This window comes from Leuciscus leuciscus, assembly GCF_965113295.1.
Source record: "Leuciscus leuciscus genome assembly, chromosome: 11".
Lineage (NCBI taxonomy): Eukaryota > Metazoa > Chordata > Actinopteri > Cypriniformes > Leuciscidae > Leuciscus > Leuciscus leuciscus.
Window position 1 is genome coordinate 25,386,015 of NC_138735.1, and position 21,242 is coordinate 25,407,256.

At 37.7% G+C, this 21,242-nt stretch overlaps 1 protein-coding gene across 2 annotated transcripts; it reads right to left on the reverse strand.

Annotated features, from left to right (window-relative positions):
* Positions 1–1,402: 1,402 nt before the first annotated feature.
* Positions 1,403–21,242, reverse strand: plppr4b (phospholipid phosphatase related 4b). Of its 2 annotated transcripts, XM_082183665.1 has the most exons (7): positions 20,883–21,242; positions 17,282–17,467; positions 13,300–13,429; positions 11,948–12,143; positions 7,013–7,070; positions 5,114–5,287; positions 1,403–4,694 (listed from the first exon to the last, which is right to left on the reverse strand). In XM_082183665.1, exons 1-7 carry the CDS (start codon positions 20,958–20,960, stop codon positions 3,261–3,263), a joined length of 2,256 nt encoding a protein of 751 aa, XP_082039791.1. In that variant the 5' UTR covers positions 20,961–21,242; the 3' UTR covers positions 1,403–3,260. The 2 variants fall into 2 exon arrangements, with proteins under 2 accessions (XP_082039791.1, XP_082039792.1); XM_082183666.1 differs by lacking the exons at positions 13,300–13,429; positions 17,282–17,467; positions 20,883–21,242 and adding an exon at positions 12,244–12,439.

The following is a 21,242-nucleotide window of genomic DNA, read 5'->3' on the forward strand; positions in this document are numbered from 1 at the left end:
ATGACAATGGAAGTTTGTGAAGTTATGAGTTAAGGAGTTTATGAAAATGTTCCTTATCAAATCACTAACCAGCCCGGTGTTTTGGTATGAAATAACCTATTAGGGGAATGAGGGGATTTAATGCCTTTTTATTACAACTATAGCAGTTGTAGCTATGTTTTGTTTGTTTGTTTTACAGTTACATTGATCGAACCACAATAATGAAAGGCTATATAGTTGTTCTGGTTACTAGCTATATACTACCTGTACACTTAAATGATGGTTGCTACAAAAAACTAGGGTCCTTTTTCACATGGAGACTGTAGAGACTGAAGTAAAACATGTTCACACTAGGGAATCTTTTAAGCAAAAAGAAAGTGTCTGTAAGTATATTACATATCAGCGATTCTCTTTGTTGTGATGTCGAACTGAGAACTGAAAACCACAAGTAGCCTACTTCACTAATGTTTGGTTTAGACTCTAGAAAATGTAAAGTGTTTCTGTGTGACAGTGCTGCCGTTGTTGTTTATATAGTTTTATTTTCCTTTGGTTTACTTCAAGGATTCATAAGAGATGAGTTGTATCTGGCAGCGCTCACATTCAATTTAGGTCAATTCACTGACCTACTTTTTTACTGTACGATGTTAATTACACATGGCAGTCTCAACGAGACCAGCGTTTCCACATCACTAAGGCAGCTTTGTGTGTGTTTGTGTGGCGTGGAACGTTCTTGATCCAGTGTGAAATTAATATTTCTTTTAAAACATCCTCATTAAATGCTAGCCATGGATAAAGCGTTGCATGCCAGCTTTGGTTTGCTTAATGCAATCGACGTAGCATGGTGTAGGGGAAAGGATGAGAGTTATCTGACCACGCTAATTTTCTGACAGAGTGTATTTTCGAGGATGGACAAAAGACCAAAGGCAGCTATTTAAAGTTGTTATGCCTTAATTTTGCATTTGAAAATGTTACTTTTTTTCAAACACCATACATACATATTCGTGTATGTCTGTTGACTGTACTTCACTAACTGATCCTTAATGTTTATGACAGTAGTGACGAAGAAACAAAGTATTATAGGCACTTTCCAAGAATAAGGTTCAAATTGATGTCCCATTAAAATTTTGCCATTTAAGACTTTTTTGACTGTATCCAGAAATTAAGTGTCATAAACAATGTCATAATTTTGGCATAAAACACAAATTGGGTTTTGAATTATATTCAGACATAAAATAAAAAAATAATGGAATACCTCAAATAAAATAATTAGAAAATAAAGCACCTAATGTAATATTTAGTTTGACCCTTTGGTCAAACTAAATGAAGGTTAATCATTTTGTTCACTTTTTTTCTTACCCTATTTGTGGAAAGTGCCATTGCAAATGTGGAGCCAATTCATGATTGAAGAGACTCAGCTGTTTTAAATGGCAAATGTTTATTCAAACACTGATACAGCACAGTTTTTATTCAACTACCATGTTACTGAAGGGAAACAGAACCATGTTACGTTAGAAACAAACTGTTTGTGTATTAACAGAGTTTGACATTATTTTTCTGTCAGGCCGCCGCAACATTAACACGTAACATCACTGTAACAGGTTCGACTTGATTCATTCCTATCCAAACTGAATCTCACTGTGTCGATGATAGTTACACAGAGTGCTACAGAGTACAATGTTTCTCGGAAAACACACACACTGCTACCAGCATGCTTAATGCATTTCTAAAATCATTAGTGCACATTAACAGGTATCCAAACAATCTCTTGACAAATTAGATATAACATACAGTGTATTCTGGTGTGATTTAAAATAACTTTATCTATAAAGATTGTCAACAAGAAGTTTATATTCAGTATAAATAATCACACTTGCAGCTGCTACACATATGCATCATTTACAAAAAGGAAACCAAAAAATAAATGTGAAATATCAAACTACCATGCATTGGCTACAGCTGTGCTGAAAGAGTTTTGTGGTTTATAAGAATACAGACTTCTATAGAAATGTTTCAAAACAGAATCTTCTCTTTAAAATACCATTTGGCACATTAATTTACAGTTTATAAAAAGTTACACAGTCAATTAACATGGAATTAAATGTCTCTGCTGTAGTTTTTAACAGCTAAGATGACACTAGATTTAATGAGCTCATTTGCTCATTGCAAATCACTTTGTGAACAGTAAAGCCATTTTTTTCTTTTCTTAGTGGGCTACTCAAGTGTATAAAACATTTAATATGACTGTTTGGCCTAAAAAGCTGGAACTCACAGTGGTATAACCACAGTTAAGTAATCATTGTGGAATATTGTCTTGCTACTAATGCAGCTAACCTTAAAATAACTGACATACAATCAGAATGATCTTTTGGGAAAAAAAAGTACAGTTAATTCTGTTATGCAAATATACAGCTGAGAAAAGAGTGGAAGATGGACATTAGTTGGAATAAATGAATCTCATTAGTATTTCTTGGTATTTGTATGTAAAGTGTAGTTCTTTTTTATCAGTTCATTTTTATGTTTGCATTGAAGGTTACATACATGGACACTATCCTTCGTGTCTATTGAAATATACATGAACGTACTTTTTACATACAAATTCCTACAGATACGTAGAGTATGTAAAGTATTTGTATTGCAAGTAGTAAACGTGAAGTGCATGTCATTTTATGACTATCATTTGCTACAGAGAATATTCTAAGCACTTATGGTCATTAGAAAGTTCAAATGACAGTTTTCAGAGGAGTGAGAAAACAGTATATATTTTTTTTTCTATTTCAAGATCTGTTTTTTTCTAATTTGTCAATTTTTTTTACATAATGTTCTTAGAATTGGGCAGCACCAAGTTTAAAAGTTATTTACAGAATACAAAAATAAGAGTTTCAGCTAGCATAGTTATCATTGTATGAATAAGTGAATGATGTATATGAAAGTATGACTATATGAAAAATCTTTTAAGATATCTGTGATGTTAAATACTTGAATACAGTGTTGCAGTTCAAACTTGGCACAGTCACAGTTTCATCTTCACAGTGTGTCATAAAAGGTAAGACCATTTCCATGTGATATACTGTCATATGTTTACAATGTTATTACCACAAAAGTAAACAGAATTACAACCAAAACCTGGATGTTGTGCTTTTCTTTCTTTCTTTCTGTCATGTATATATAGTCAGTGAATCATCTCATGCATAACTGTGTGAAACAAAGCAAATGTGTCTACGTAAAAACACCCAACCTCTTCTGGTTTCTTCATTTGTTTGTTTTGTCAAGATAATGACTGACTACTCTTTAAAAACAGGGGTGGTGGATGTTCCCTTGTAAAAAATGTTCCTGGTATTATCTGGACTGTTTCCTCTTTCAGGGATGAGGATCCTGGTTTTTCTACGCAAGCTGGAGTCGTGGCTCTCAGAACCAGATTCATTCATTTCCATGGGAGTGACCCGGATGGTGGAAATGGTCTGGATGGGATGGTGGTTACTGCCTGCTGTAGATACAATAGGGACAGTTGGGACAGTTGGCACAGCGACGACTTTAGGAGCATTAGAGCCATTCTTCTTTCTGTCCGTAGAGCTCTTTTTGTCTGTAGAACTGTTCCCATCTCTCACGGATTCAGAGCTCTCCGAGTCCCGATTCAAGTCGTTAAGCTCAAATGACTGTCTTAAGCTGCTTTGGGACTTCCACGTCCAGGAGCCACTTCCATCCGTGGAGTGCGCATGCACCAGGGGTCGGCCGTTCTCAGGATGGGCTTCCACCCGAATGATGGCTCCAGTGCTGCCTTGACCTCCAGACTCCTCAGTTAGGCTCTTGTAGCGCTGGAGCGGTGCTGTGGAGCTGGTGTGGCTGCTGCTGTCAGAACTGGGAGAGCTTCCCTGCAGGAGACCTTGCTGCTTGGACATCGCAATGACTTGCATGATGCGCGGCTGGCCATTAGAGTTAGTCCTAACCACCGGTACCTCACCGCCCTTCTCCACAGTCCTCTCCATGCTTTTTAGCCATTTGTCACGGGAGTTGTTTGGCAAGCCGCCCATGTTCTCCTGTGTCTCCTCTGGGATGTGGACCAACTGCGAGGAACCAGGTCGAGACTGGATGGATATCCGAGCACCGCCAGCAATTCCGCTGGGGTTGCTTGGAAGTGTTGTACTTCCAGTGGCCATTTTTAGATATGGGGTTCCAGGCCCCTGATGTTCACCGTTGATCCCCACAGCTGAGGGTTCAGAATTGCAGCGGACATCCATGCTGTTTGGAGGAGACTGTCCTGGTCCACCTTCCATGGCATAAAGGAAATGTTTATGGTTCTCATTCTTACTCTTCCATTGCAACAGCAGCTGCTTGGATCGACTCGAATCTACCGAGGACGTGTGGATGGTGGCGTTCCGGAAGGCAGACTCGTCCATGGCGGGCGTATGCACTCTGGGCAAGGTGTTGAAGGTCACCATGTTCTCCTTGTGTGGAGGGCTGCGAGTATTGATGATCTCCCCATCTCTGCTAGTTTTTTTCAGGCTGCTTGGAGGTCCTGCCTGGTGGTGTTGGGCATTGCGGTGCAGGATGCCCTCGGAGCATGAAGATGAGAGGCCGTCACTGCCACTGCAGCTCTTGGCAGGGAGGTGGTGACCTTGATGGCACAGGTCAGCCATAGTTCGATGAGAATCCCGAATGTGAAACTGACTTGTCCTTTTCTCCTTGCTCGGTTGAAAGTTCCCTACAGCAAACAAACCCTGGACAGACAAAACACAATATTTCATTGGAATTTCCCAACATACTTAATAATAAGGGTTTGCCAAGTGGGACATATTCCTGGATCAACATCATTTTTGGTCCTGAAACAACTTTGCTGTTAACTGTTCTGATTTTATGGTTAGGCTGCAGTTTGGAGAATTAAACAAATCTGATTCCTACTAATTCTAGGGGAAATAAAGAGTTACAGTATAGAGCTTGGCTTATGATTGTTTGATGGGAATGTTGTTCCAAAACCAACACAGATCTGATCCAGGAACAAGTCCTAGTTGGCTAAATCATGGTTTTTATGTTTTAATGTTGTGTACATGCAAGTAAATAGATTATCAAGACCTTTAATCTGATGAAGATGCTTTAAAATGCAATGAGATATATAATAAAATGGCTATATTCATCTCACTAGGTAAACAGCGATGCCCCCTCCAAGCAGGAAGCCCAGGTAAACGTCAATGGCGTGGTTCTTGTGCTGAATAATACGGGTTAGGCCACATATGATGGCACTGATAATAAAGGAGAAGACCAGAAGAGGCTTCAGCAGTTTGGATGAGTCCGTCAACGTGCTGTTGAAGTACATCTGCACAAGAAAGAGATGATCACAATTGCTGTGATGTTTCCAAGCTGAAGCAGAATCAGGTAGTGAGCCAGAACCATACGCTTTTCATTGAAAATGTTCAAAGACACTTTGATAATTATAATAATCTTCAAACACTTAAGAAAAAAAATTATTAACCACAGGGAACATGAATCAGCTTATTTGAGTGTATCATAGAGCATATTATCGCTACACCAATGAAGCGCATTTTAATCATTTGAGTATTTTGTGACTGGGAAGACCCTAGAGTTGTGAGTTGGTTGGTACAAATTCCCAGAGAAAGGAGTCAGCATCCACTGACTCAAGATTAATAGACTGACTGTCCTTAAAGGGATAGTTCACCCAAAAATACAAATTCTGTCATCATTTACTCAACCTCAAGTTGTTCCGAACCTTCATTTTTGGGTGAACTATCCATTTAAGATGACAATGTGTAAGTTCATTCAAACAGCTTAATCTGTGCTCTTGTCACAGAAATTCATAAGGGTTTAAGCGAAACTGCTCAATATAAATAACAGGTGATTCTTTGTTTTATGTAATGAATCAAATGTGACCCTGGACCACAAAACCAGATATATTTGTGGCAATAGCCAACCAAACATTGTATGGATCAAAATTATCGATTTTTGTTTTATGCCAAAAATCATTAGGATATTAAGTAAATATCATGATTCATGAAGATATTTTGTAGATTCCCTACCTTAAATATATCAAAAATGTATTTCTGTGAGTGGATGCAACAAAATCGGCAACAGAAATGGACAACTTTAAAGGCGATTTTCTCAATATTTAGATTGTTTTGCACCCTCAGATTCCAGATTTTCAAATAGTTGCATCTCCACCAAATATTGTCCTATCCTAACAAACCATACATCAATTGAAAGCTTATTTATTCAGCTTTCAGATGATGTATAAATCTCAATTTAAAAAAAAATTACCCATAAGACTGGTTTTGTGGTCCAGGGTCACAAATGACCTTGAGCTTGAGAGAGCTATATGGATTATTTTCAAAACCACACTTTGAAATCATCAAGTTTTTCTCTGGTTTCGATGTTAAAACTTAAAAAGAGATAATGAATAATTGAATAACACACTGAATGACCTGACAGAACACCAGTAAAGGTGCAAAAAACCTTTATGACCTTTAACTGACAAGTACACTATTTACATGGCCAAACACATTTTAAGCTCTTTATGCAAATTTGGGTAAGATTGTGCATGTAAACACATTCTTTGACATCTAAATTAGCCAATTTATTTTTTATGCAAATGTAAATGCCTTTATTGATATTCTGTCAACATATAATGTGCACATGGTTCATGTTGGTTTTGTTTGTTTTTCTTTCAAGAGCAGAGAAAAATGAGAATGAGATTTTTGCTATTTAACAGCATTTTGTTGAACATGTAATGACGCAAATTGTTGTATTCCTACCCTCGAATGGACAATTACATACAAACACATAAAAACACACGACTCAAGGGGGTCAACACTCCATTTTGCTACTTAGACAAGGTCCAGTAAACTGCATGAAGGCATCTGGATGTTGCAGCACAAATTACAGTTGAGAGCTGTAGTCCTTTTATCCACACATCAGGTTCAGTTTTTCACAGAAGGTGACATGAGCGCAGCTTTTTTATCTGTTAGTTTCTAGCAGCACGGTGAATTGAAAGTGCCTGAATACTTCTAAATGACTGACTTTTACTCACCGAGACATACACGGCAGCAAAGGATGCCAGTGTTGCATGCTGTGACGGGAAGGATTTTCTAAAATAAATGAAAGCAATTCCGATCAGTTCTGGCATCAAAAGAGTTTGAAACAAGAATACAGCAGACACATTTGAAACATTTCTACACATTGCGTTAGAGGTGGTTTTTAGTCTATTGCTATGCAGTTGCTTGGGCATTTGATTGATTTTAAGTGCATCCTCTTCCCCAAAGTAAATCTATGGGTTTTTTTTTTTTTTCATGAGGAGAAAATCTAACAACAGTTCTCTTCTCATTATGTAATTGGTGTTCTATATACCAATACTGCTACTGATGTCTTCTATGAAATAGATTTTTTCCCCTTAATTTTAGCCATTATAGCCATTCAGCATTACAGTGTAATTATAAATAAATAAATATCGGGGCTCAATTTTTTCTATTGGCCCAGTCTGACCGGTTCAGATTTTTACTTGCCCTGTCAAAATGCACAAAAAGTTATTGTTTTTGTTGTTTTTGACCCATGTAACCTTGTAAACAGTGCTTGAAGATTATCAGGTAGGTCTAACAGGTAGGATAAATATAGAAATTGAATAAAGTTATCAAACACTTCACAGTCTTCACTGCATAAATTATAAATTAAATATAGATTAATCCTTCAAAAGTTATTCAGTCAAGTGCAGTGAGTGATTTTCTCTTTTTCTTTTGTTCTTTGATTATCTTTAATGACAGACAGCAGCAGGTTTATTAGGCTGCGGTCACTTTAAAACCTGACACACATCACGTGGATCTGACACGCATCCCATTTTCTCACAACTCTTTACGTTCATTTAAGACTTCATTTAACTCATTTGAGACTGTGCTTGCGAGGATACTCGACAAAAAGGGCATTTTGGCATAATTTTGTGTTTTTGTCCGTTCAAGCGCTGTCTGAAGCGGCTTTCTGTGCGCACGAGCGTGTGTTTAGTTTAGTTTATTAATTTATATATCACAATAAAACAGCAGTCGCTGACCATTGTGCTGTACAAAAACAAGCTCAGAAAGACTCATATTATAAGCCTTCTCTAAAAGGTAGGTTTTAAGTTTTGCTTTAAACAAAGATTCTGTAGCGATTACCCTAATAGATAACGGTAGGCTATTCCACAATTTGGGGCCGACTATGGCAAAAGCCCGGTCTCCCATTCTTTTTAACCGTGATCAACAGATTTGATGACCTTAAAGGGATAGTTCACTTTGAAATTAATTTTTGGTATGTTTTAGCTTACCTCAAGGGCATCCAAGATGTAGGTGTCTTTTTTTCCGCAGTAGTTTCAATTTTGATATTTTTAGGTCAAACCGTTCTTGTCTGTCAGTCATACAGTATAATGCAGGTCTATGGTCACGGTCTCAAAACACAAGCACAGAGTCCAAATTAAAACAATTCCCCGTCGTCCAAATTAAACAATTCCCCATCGTAAGTACACATTGATGGCCTAAGACACGAAACGAGCGGTTTGTGTGAGAAAACGAACAGTATTTATATCGTTTTTACCTCTTATACGCAGACATGTCCCGAGTGATCTGATCGTGACGTGTACGCAGACTGGTGCATAGATATATAAACACTAGATGTCGCCTTGTCTACGGCAGTTCATTGGAACGAATGTCTTTAAGGCGACATCTAGTGTATATATCTATGCACCAGTCTGCGTACACGTCAGATCAGATCACTCGGGACATGTCTGTGTATAAGAGGTAAAAACGATATAAATACTGTTCGTTTTCTCACACAAACCGCTCGTTTCGTGTCTTAGGCCATCAATGTGTACTTACGATGGGGAATTGTTTAATTTGGACGACGGGGAATTGTTTTAATTTGGACTCTGTGCTTGTGTTTTGAGACCGTGACCATAGACCTGCATTATATGACTGACAGACAAGAACGGTTTGACCTAAAAATATCAAAATTGAAACTACTGCGGAAAAAAAGACACCTACATCTTGGATGCCCTTGAGGTAAGCTAAAACATACCAAAAATGAATTTCAAAGTGAACTATCCCTTTAAACATCTAGCAGATATGTTAACAGTCACAAGTTCAGATAAATAAGAAGGTGCCGGCCCATTTAAGACCTTAAAAACAAAGAGTAAAATCTTAAACTCTATTCTAAAACACACCAGCAACCAATGCAGAGAGAGCAAGACGGCTCATATAATGTGCTTATATTTACGTGTGCCAGTGAGGAGTCTAGCATATGCATTTTGGACTATTTGCAAACGTTCATATAGGATTGACTAATACCTAAATTAAATTGCAATAGTCTTGATGAGAAGATATAAATGCATGAAAGTCTCTCAAACTCAGCAGGGGTTAAAAAGTTTTTAACTTTAGCCAGTAGTCTTAGCTGGAAAAAGCACGAATTTACTACTGCATTTACCTGCTTATCAAATGACAGGGCAGAGTCAAAGACAACACCCAAGTTTTTAACCGATGGCTTTACATAAGCCAACAATTAATTTAAGCTGCCAGAGACAGCTAATGGTCCAAACACAATTGCCTCAGTCTTCTCTCGTTGAGATTTTAAAAATCATTGGACATCCATGCCTTAATGTCTGACAAACAAGCAGTTAAAGCACGTAGACCAGCATTGTTATTATGGGCACATATATTTGAGTGTCGTCTGCATAACAATGGAATAATACTCTGTGTTTTCTAAAAATGAGCCCAAAGGGAGCATAAAGAAAACAAAATGGGTGCAAGAATAGATCCTTGGGGAACCCCGCAAGAGAAACGGGATTTGGAGGGTAAACATCCATCTATATAGACAGAAAAAGTTTTATTGTTCAAATAAGATTTGAACCAGTTCAATGCATGACCTTTAATACCCACACAATGTTCAAGATGAGAAATAAGAATATCATGATATACCAAATCAAAGGCCGCACTCAAAGTAATATTCAGAGTAAATATCATTTGACACTCTTAAGAGCAGATTCTGTACTGTGATGTTTCTAAAAACCAGACTGAAAAGATTCAAAGACTCCATTTGACTCTAAAAAATGTTTTAATAATTGGACAGAAACTACCTTCTCAAGGATTTTTTAGATAAAAGGTAAATTGGCCTAAAATTCAAGAGAACTGTCAAATCAAGGTTTGATTTTTTTCAACAGGTTTAACAAAAGCATGCTTTAAATAATCTGGAACAAATCCTATAGAAAGACTCTTATTTATTATTGATAGGATACAAGGCCCATTGACATCAAAAACCTGAATAAGTAGGCACGCTGGAATAATGTCAGTTACAGATGTGTTTAGTTTTAACTTCGTAACCAGTTCATGAAGAGTGTTTATAGAGATAGTTTCAAAGCCATTAAAAGATGAAGGAGGAGGATCATAGTTTATGGGGACAATAATGTGTAATGTCACGTATCTTGCTTGTAAAGCACCTTAAAAAGTGTTCATAAGCAGTGGCTGGGTCATCAAAGTGCAGATCAATAGAATGATTTATAACAGAGTTATTGTTGAAATAGAATCTTGGGTCTTTGATATTTCTAGCTAAGATGTCAGAGAAATACTTTGATTTAGCCTCCTTCACAGCTCTTTGATAGTTAATGACGTATGTAATATCTCTAAAGACACATGCAACTTATCGTTTTTTTTCATTTCCATTCTGCGCACCGTCATACTCATCTCAGAGCCCGTGTATCATTATTTAGCCATGGTTCAGCCAAAATGGAGCAATAGAGTCTAAAATGTCAGTACAGGTAGAGTTAAATAAAATAAGTTACTGTTCAGCATCTAAGTTATTTGAGGGACAGTCAAGAGAGACCAGCTTCCAAACATCATCAAAATGAGAAGCAAAATCCTCACTAAAAGTAGAGCTAAACATATGCGATCAAATATTAGAGTTCTTGTCTTTAACAACCTGGTCTGAAATCGAACAGGTGAACATCACAGGTTTGTGATCCGAAAAACTTAAATCCCCAATTCTTTTGCACAGTGTGTGTCACACAGACAGGAGATTCACAGACAGCGTTTAAAATAATTTGCTTGAATAAGAGCGTGATCATATAATGTAACTCATGCAAAAGCATGAAGGGGATAAAAAACCTTCTTTTTACAGCACTAAAAGACAGATAGATTCTGTCTGTGCGATTAGTAATTACTAATGTGAATGTTATAGAGACACTGTTTATGCCCATGGCTATTGGCTCTTTGGGAGACTCCCATGGTGCACTGAATCTGTTGAACCTAATGGTGTGTCTGCATCTTCTCTGACTGTTTAGAGGATAAATAAACATTCACAGTTGCACAGTTCACATAAGCAGGAAACAACAAGCTGATTTGACTGCATATACTATATATCTTTGACAAAAAAAAGTCTGGGGTAAAGGATGCAATTAACTCCCATATTATTTATACTTTCAAAACCTGAGACATCAGATTATATTTGCAGGTCTACAACACATCCAAGTCAGATAAAGGGTTCCGGAATTGACACAACAGCGAATCTAATTCAGACAGAGGGGGAGATATAAATGGGGTAAACAATATCTTTGTATCCGTCAGCATACATACAGTATGCTCAGAAATTCATAAGCCACTTTAGTATATTTTATTATTTAGCGAATCTACACAAGTGGAGAGATGGTCACCACCAGCCTCATCCATTCCTTTGAAAACCAACCTTATTAAAAAGTACATCAAAAGCTGTTCCGTTAATCTCCAGCCCCTATTCATAGGCTGCAGTGACGCTTGGCTTTGATCTGTATGGGCTCTTGTGCCTGTATCGTTCGTATGAATTCCTGAGTGTCAAGAATCCACACTTGACTAGTACTTGAAGATTTTTTATCAACTTCAACGTCTGTATCAGCGGGTGTTAAGATAATCTGTTTCACATGACTGTGGCACTGTTAATCCAACAGAGATCTATCTCCGTTTGCCAAGAATCAGAGCTGTACCTGCCGGCGTTGATGACAGCAGCGTCAGATCCTGAGCAGATGTCCTCCAGGATGAAGAAACTTTCTTCACAGGAGGTATTGAGGTAAGTGTAGTTGGGCTTGCAGACAGTCAGGAAGTAAGGGGCGGGGTAACCCGTCGACAACTGGATGATGTCGGTAATCAAAGCAGTGGCACATAAGCCAAACACGTGAACGCCTGAAAAGAAAAAGAACTTTAATGCACCGATATCTGATTATTACTGATATTTATTATTAACTTTAAGTTGATAAGTATATTGGATAATTTTATTTATTACACAGCTCTGGGGAATACTTGATTCTGATTTGGTCAATCGTGCCATCCAGCGGCATGTTATTCCCAGAAATCAACAGCTGAAAACAGATAACGCAGGATCATCCAGGTTACTAAAGTCAGTAGCGCTATACGCTTGCTAGGAACTTTTTTTCGTGGAAGTTTTGCATTTGGTGAGCTAATAAAATATTAAAACTCAGTCAAATCAATATTTTGTGTACAGTTATATCTCTCTTGTTTCATACAAACGCAGCTGCTGCCATTTTGTGTCTATTGTTTTGTACACTGTTGGATTATTAGATAAAAACAGGTATGATTTTAAAACAGTTTAATCTGAAATCAATATCTCTTATCTCCATAATTATTTATGTGGCGAAATGCTGTGTAATAAGTGGTATGACTGGATACCGTATCTCATAAATGTCCGTCTAGTTTGAACTTGCCGCGTTAGCAACTGCTTCTCAGTTTTTAAAGACCTAATAAAATATTTCAACTCAGATCAACATTTCGTGTCTAATTATTTACTTATGTGGCAAGTAGCCGTGTACGCGGGATAATGTACATCTAGCCGGTTGTTATTTCAGAATAAACCCCCTTCAGGCTGATGCAAGACCGAGAAAACAACCGGCTGGATGTACATTTATCCCTTACAATCTGTTTTGTGTGGAGCCTTCACGTTTATCAACTAGAAATAATGTGGGATTCCATGATCATTTGGCTATAATAAATCATCTTATTCTACTGATAACGATAACATTAAAAAGTCTTATCAGTCGATACCAATATGTCCATTGATATTTTGTCATTTTATTGCAAGGAATATTTAGATGCATGTTCTGAGAGATACATATGTTTTTTTCGTGTGCATTTAATGCGTAACAGGTAGCCGCGTGAACATTGTTCAGAATTTCTTCTTTTGAGCTCAGCAGAAGAATTTTTTTTTTTTTTTTATCATTCCACAGAATTCCAGCCACAAAAATGTATCATTCCATGTGGTCCTTTAACAGAATAAAGACTAATCAGGATTGCAAGAATATTATCTGCTAGAAATGTGACCTACCCACAAACCTGACACCTCGCCGGACGAAAGAGTTAAAGTTGCAGCCGGCCGCATTGATATCGGCTTCAGCTCCACCTCCGCACTGCGCTCGCGACAGACAGCAGAACAGAATCCCCTCTCCGATCATGATCTGTGGACATGCAACACACCAAGACAGAGGTGGGAGTGGATCAAATGTTCAGAACGGTGGATATCTCTCCTCTCAGATTGCATTCAGCGTTCTCATACTAACTCTTCAGGGGGTTCTTTTTACCATGACACCAAATCCAGAAGCTCTGAAGTAAAGCCTCTAAACAGATGCCTCTAAACAGAACAGCCATAATGTCCTTGTCTACTTGAAAATGCACAGTTTTGATGAGCTATAATGCAATCAGCTCTCTCATGGGTTGAGAGAGCGGCCGTTTTTGATCATTGCACACTTATGTATTAATGCCCATCTTAAGCAAGGCTGTCACTGTGCATCAAAGGCACATCCATCCGTAATCTGCTCCAGATCTGTCCCTGTCGTTTCACCTCCCTGTCTTCTGAAAATCACCCACCCACTGACTTCTGCACAAACATTAGGGCTGTAAAGTGCTGAAGTGAACTATATACAGTACTATATATTTATACAATATAATACATTGTTAAATGTGTATTTTTAAAGAATGTGTTGTTATATATAATTGATTTAAAAAAAAAAAAATCTTTAGTTCAATATAGGCTGTACATACTCAACAGCTAGCAATCTTCTATTCTATATTGCATATGTCGCCAGTTGAGGAGTTTAAATCCCAGTGGGATTGATATCGGCTGTGCTCTACGCTCCAGCCTAGTGGGGGAGGTGCTAAGTATACGATCTAAACATTGGCTTGTCCATGTGCCACACCGTGACCTGAATCGGATCCCAGGAAGCATGCAGATCCCACCGTCCCATCCCATCTGACCAACTCGGCTCTCAGACACTGATAGTGTGTCATGACACCTGGAGAAACAACAGGACATCTCAATGCCTGCAGTCACTTCCTGCCTGATGCTAAATCAGGCCTATGTAGGTAAACAGATTTTAGACCCAGAATGCGCTAAGGAAAGGATGGAGTGGGTCATTTTTAATGACTGTCATTGTTGGACAGCTAAAATGAGTTTTTAGACAGACTTCGCTATGCATTTTTATGCAGCAGAACTTGTTGAGATAAGATGAAAATGTGATCGGAGCTCTCTGCTTGCTACTCAAACTAAATTATTTAATTACCTAAAATAGCTAGCATGGTGGCCACATGCTGCAGAGAAAAGTACATCGGGTGTCTTTGTAATGCTAGTCATTTTAGTCGTTCAGTCAGTGCTTTCCGTTTCTCTTTCCTGTACAGTAGGAATGAAAAATCACATTTTTGCAACAGTTATTGTCCTGAAAAAAATCCATTCATTTTACATGTCTTCTCTGTACTTTCAAAAGAGAACAAAGTCTCAAACCGTGCTCATATTTGCAAAGTCTGCTAAAGAATGTCAGAGGTTTCAGTATGAACATTTTTCATTGAAGTCTCCCAAGGCCAGATTATTCATCCGCATTAATATTATAGCTCTATACTGTTGTTGAATGTCAACTAATGTGTGCATTTTTATTTCTCCTAAGGAAGTCTAAAAGTCAAATCTGAGACAAAGTTTATATAAACCCCTGTCTGAGCAATACAATTACCCTCTGGGCATATTCAGATGTTATTTTACTGGAGATTTTTGTATAATGTTTGATTGCTTTTGATTCATGTTAATATGATATATTCAATCTAATCATGTTTTTGCCTGAAGATAAAAAAATCTTATGAAATGTAAAAAAAAAAAAAAAATGACATGCTTGATAAATGTTTGACCTTAATATAAAAAAAATGCCTGCGGTGTATTTAGAACATTTACCAAGTGTGAAGATGATCTCAGTCTATGTTTGATTCTTTAATTTGCCACTAACTAAATAACTATTATCTACAAATAAGTTCAGAGGATCAGAGAGATGAGAACCACAACCAACCCATTAGCGCCAAGTGCCCATTAGCGTTTGTTAAACTAACCATCCTGCATTTCCGAAACAACAGCAATCTGCCCCAAAAACTCAACATGAATTTGAGTGTGAAATAATCCGATTTTCAGTACGAGTGAACAACCAAACTACCAAAAAATCCACAGTAAAGCCTGCTGCGAAACTGCACTCATCTCCTCTAATACTAGCAGTTAACCTGAGGACTCCTTGCTAGCTAGAAGAAGAGAACAGCAAATTCACTGTGTCATCAGGGCATCCTCAGAGGGCTGGCAGACGTTCTGGCAGTGTACTGATGTACTGAAGGTGTCATAGAGTTGAGGAGAGAAAGATGCTATCTGACAGCTCATTGCTCACGGAGTAGCGTGAGGAAAATCTCATTGTGTATTTGAGCTATTCGTGCACAAGCTTTCTTTTCTGTACTGTGTCAGATAAGGTTCTGAAGGGGAGGCCAGTTGGTGTGTGTCAGCTGTGATAATAGACCACAGGCAAACTATAAGTTCACTCTCAAGTAGGACATGCTCCTGCATCCACATCCTAGTTGGTCCTGGAACAACTTTCCTGTCATTGAGTTTTCAGTTTAGTTTGGAGAAGATATTAAAAGTTTTTGACGCATTTAGCAGCAAGTCAAATACATATTTATGAGCGTAGCTGTATTTTCCGCTTTTAGCTTAGTTGTCTGCCTGTGACATAATCTGAAATCCTGATCAGTGATTCTGCAAAATGCAGTTTATTCCTGTGATGGCAAAGCTGAATTTTCAGCACCATTACGCCAGTCTTCAGTCATGGTTTGGCTGTGCAGCGTAACCCAAGAAAGATCAAAGGAACAGGAGTGAACTTATCAGGACTATTGCAATGAATGAATGAACTAGAACTAATGTCTGCTACAGACTGTACAATTTTAGCAATTCTATAAGATAATTACAAATCACACTATACGACATGGATCTAATCAACTTGGGTACGACATGTATGTAGACCGTACAATGATGACACCTATTGAATCGTATACGCTATGATGCAAGTTAGTATAGAAGAATAAAATTTGGTAAACAAATAGAGCAAGATGATCTCACTTTGGCAATTGTGGTTTTTATGTGCGCTGAAAAAAGGAAGAGGAAGCGAAAGAGGAGAATATGGTCAATGCTAGGGAAAAAAAGCCAACTTGTCATGGCAATTTTGCAAATGGAGCTTGAGGTAAGAATTTTTAAGTTTGAGCGTCGTGTCGCGTAGATCAATACGCCATTTCATGTTGCGTTTTTATTGGCTAGTCACTAGATGTAGGTCGTAACAGCAAACACTGTGAGATGATCATGCTAAACTTCTGACACTGTCAGAAAAGTGACAACCGCCATCTTTGAACCTCTCTCAATACGACGTAGAACCACCGTTTAGGAGCCACGACCTCAGAAATCACCACGATTGGTCATCTTTTGTCTGGGACAGCCCAAAATCGTTTAATGTGTACTGGTCATAAGGCAAATCAGGCAAAGATGAAAATTAACAAGACAGAAACTAAACATGAATGTGACACTAATATGCTGAATTGCTGCTCAAGAAACATTTATTCTTATTATTAATATATTTAATACATATAAAATGAATAGAAAAGTGCATACAGTAACAAAAAATGTGTCCACTGAATACAACCTGCTTGTGTGCTTATGTTATTCTGACAGTCTGTCTAAGTGAGCGTTTCTTGGCTAGAATAAGATGCAGAGTAGACTAGACTCTATGCCGATAGCCGATAGCTCTGGCACTGCGAGATTAGCGTTGAATAGAATGTTGTTCCAGTCATGTCCAACTTGGCTTAAACACAAAGTGCCTGAATACACACAAATCAAGACACATTTTTACCACTATGCAGGTAACAAATCCTATCTCTCTGACATCATCCAATGTACAGTATCCAGAAGCATGAGTGCATCTTGCAGCACATGTATGTGTGTGTATGTAGCACTGCAGGGTTAGACTGACCGTAATAGCAGGAGCAGCGAAGGCGAGGCTGAGGAGCATGAGGAATGGAATAACCTCATGCGTGGGTTCGATATAAGGCAGACTCAGACTGCGGTCGTGGCAGCTGAAACCCCAGCGGACCGGTTTGAAAATGTCCGTCCACTCCAGAAAATACACACTGACCACAGATGAGACCAGTAGAGGAAGCTGTTAGAGACGAGAAAACATCACATAGCTCTTCAACAAACATTTTCAAGGTATTACATTACACCACATAACATGTCCCTATGGAAATGTACATACTGTCTGCCTGTCATTATTGCAAAATAAATAATATCCTAGGTATATGAAAGCCATTTAATGAGTTCAGGTCAGTAATAAAACAGACCAATGGTGACAGATTCACAGAATTGCAGTAAAACTATATGGAGTCACACTTACATTAAAGAGAAAGCTCTTTTTAAATTAGGAACTCGTATAGTTACACATGGTGAAAATATGATTTGATTGGTATGGCTTACACTCAGATTTTTTGTTCCACAGCTAGCCATATTTTAACCATGTTCATACTTTTTAAATAAATTGAATTTTCACAATGATACAGTTATAATACAAGTTATAATAAACTATACCATGTTTGAGTGCGTATAAGTGCATAAATATTACCCGTTTCATTTATGCAATGTATGACTACTAAATATGCATCAAATTAAGTTTGTTGGTTTGTTTATGTTAAATCTGAATGCAATGATATGCCATTCAAATACATAAATCTTAAAGGGGATCAATTAAAGTGTTCAAAGTGTTGATTTTGTTTTTGGACTCTATAGAAGAGGTTTTCATGCTTGAATGTTCAACAATACATTTTTCACATATTTTACATTGTTGCAGCACCTCTCTTCCCAGTCTGTCAGTAACGCTCCGTTTAGTTTCTGTCTCTATGAAGCCCCTCCTTCCGAAATGCGCAATGTGCTCTGATGGGAGAAGGCTCAGTAAGAACAATTATCTGGTATGTAAAACTTAAAATCTACTGTAATTTAAAAAGTAGGCTTTGATGGGTGCCTTGTTATGATGTGTCATGATTCTCTTTGACGTTCGTGTTTATGATCGGCTGGACTGTAAATCTCCTACGGTTTGTCCCAAGTGCCAGTGCTTTGGTAGAAAATATGGGTCACCCCTGCAGAATCAGCACAGAACGGCAGCTGCTTGCTGTAACCATCTGCAAATCAAATGCCCGCAAACTGACCTCGAGCACTCTACTGTAAAGAAATTTAATGAAGGGCTTTTAATAACTGGCATACCATGCTAAATACGACAAAACAATCTGCCATAAAATATACAGGCCGATTTTGCAAACATGCTTGCTCATATGTGGAATAATTAAGGTGATTACAGATACAGTATATACAGTATAAGCAAAAAAAATTCCAATCATGTTATGGAAGAATAATGGGTTGTGAATGCATTTCATGTTGGTTTTAATATGATCCCAAATGAAAAGAATAGGTGACACTGAGGTCTTAATAATTGATTGCTGTAATTGGGGAGGATAGTGTTTCTTAGAGGCTGTTTTCAGATCCATGTGGGACAGGCACCATCACAGCAGGTACAGATGGTGTCCGCTTGGTGAAGGACCGGTTACGATAAGAGTATTGCTGAGGAAATGTGCTTGGGTCAGGGAGGTTTCTGTGACCTGAGGAAACTTCAATGAGATCTTGACAAGCACAAAATCCAGCTGTTTCTGCTTAAAACCTTCAAATATGATAATCCTGATCTTCTAGACCTTGGTATTTACAAAGACTTTTGCAAACCTCACAGAAAAACAGCAAATGGAGGAATGAATAAATGAATGAAAATGTCAGATTCAGCACAACCCTGCATAATGTATGAGTGCACGCTTAGATCTTCCTCTTAAGTACTAGATCACGTGTTTTGTGAATGCATATGCGGTGTGAAAGCTGCACCGCCTCAATTCTTTATGTCACACTGACCTACATATATTCCACTAACCACTTCATGATGTATGGAGAGCAGAGCAGCACCTCCTGGGGTGAACATCTAAGAAGAAGAGCTGACAGAAGCACAGCATCCCAGTGCTGACATCACTCTATGCCAGTTAGTCATACATATCAAATTATATGATATTTTATGATAAGGAAAATATCTACCGAAATGAACAATGCTCAATAAAAAGCCTGGGTGCAACTGCAACGTGAAAGCAAAGAGCTTCTTATAAAAATCCAAAGATCAGTGTTCTTCATCTACAACCCCCATTATTTTAATTTAATGCAAATAATAATAAAGCTAGTGAGATAAATTTTTGTTTGCTCGCTGTGTCTATCAAATGCAATCAAAAGGAAATGCTACAGGGCTCGACAATAAGGACTGCCCGATGGCCCGAGACCAGCGTAAACATTGCTCGGGACGGTTGACGCAACTGTCAGCTTGAACGTGTTTTTAATCCTTGACAATTTAAATATTCAAGTGCAAGAAGACGCGGAAGAGGACTCAATTCAATAGTGTGAGGAGTTTTGTGTGTGCACCCATCCGAAACGCCCGCCTAAAAGCCGCTTCTCAGACTGCATGAATGGTGAATTGAGCTCTCTTTCACGTCTTCTTGCACTTGAACGGTCATTTTCACACAGAATTACGTAAAAAAAAAAAAAGCAAGTATCCTAGTAAACATAGTCTGTTGTATCTTAAGTGAATATAAAAAGTTGAGAAAAAAATGCATGTGTAACAGTATATTGGATCCATGCAGCTCTTAAAGTGACAGCAGCCTAATAAGCCTGTCATTGTTTTAATGTTAATCAAGCAACAAAGGACAAAGACAAAAATAATGAAGACAATAACTAGGCATATTTTATTTATTTATTAGCCTACTTTTTGTGGTGGGGCCATTGAAAATATTTGAACCACTGGCCCAATCGGGCCAGTAGAATAAATCCTTAGCATCCGTAGAGTTTGATGTTTCAACTGTGACTTTCAAAAAGCCAGAAACAGTCAAAGACTCAGATTAATTACAAACAGCTATGAAGAAAAAATAAACTTTTAAAATAAATGACTCAATATTATATGGAATTTAAAAATTATTTTAAATATTTAAAATTGTATATCAAATATATATTTAATTTAATTTATTATTATTTAATTTGTTACTTTATGCCAACACCAGCAACAAAAAATATAGAATTTTCGTGGTGAATAAAGCTTATAAAGTATAAAACGTCTAAAAAAGGATAGTTTCTCCTACAGCATTGACATTCAATGGATAACATTTATTTTATTTTTTTTGGATAATTACAATATGAACTCAAACATTTGTTTTATTTCTCCAAAGAAATTTAGCAGAAACATCTGACGTGAAGTTGATACTTTGAAACCTGAATGGGAAGTCCATTCATGATAAGAGTCTATATAAAGAGCATCATGGGCAATACAATCTCCTCAGGTTTAATTTATCACTATTGCTAGTCATACCTTTACATTTTACATTTATCGTTTCAGACTGTAACATATAGGCTGAATATTTATCCTGATGGAATTGTCATCTTATTCTGATATATTCTGAAGTTGTCACCTGTCAAATCAAACGTGCAAATGTAAACAGATAGTCACTTACCTCCACGAAATAAAAGCATGGCAGCAGTGTCACGCTCTCTTTTATCATCTTCTCTTTCAGTCTTTCTCTCGCAGACATCGTATTTATCTCCTTTAAAAACGCTAATAACCTGTTGTGTCCTAAGCGTCCACCTTCATTCAACAAAACAAGCCGTCTAGATCAGCTGCTGCTGCTCCATGGAGATGCATGATGTGTGTGCAAACAGAAACAAACGACACACACAGTCTAGTACACCCTTCACCAATTGCACACGCTATTTGTATTGGAGTGGAATATGATTGAAATTGAAAATACAGACAGAGAGGAAAATATTGCCGGCAAGATGACATCAGATTTTTCGGATGAGGGGCTTTCGTCCTG

Bases quoted from the DNA above. Each gene is read 5' to 3' on its own strand.
- plppr4b (XM_082183665.1), bottom strand. From the start codon at position 20,960: ATGTCTGCGAGAGAAAGACTGAAAGAGAAGATGATAAAAGAGAGCGTG. The intron at 13,430-17,281 runs GTCAGTCTAACC...GCATGTCCACAG, and splicing joins TCGCTGCTCCTGCTATTACG to ATCATGATCGGAGAGGGGAT. The intron at 5,288-7,012 runs GTGAGTAAAAGT...TTTCTTGTGCAG, and splicing joins TTGCTGCCGTGTATGTCTCG to ATGTACTTCAACAGCACGTT.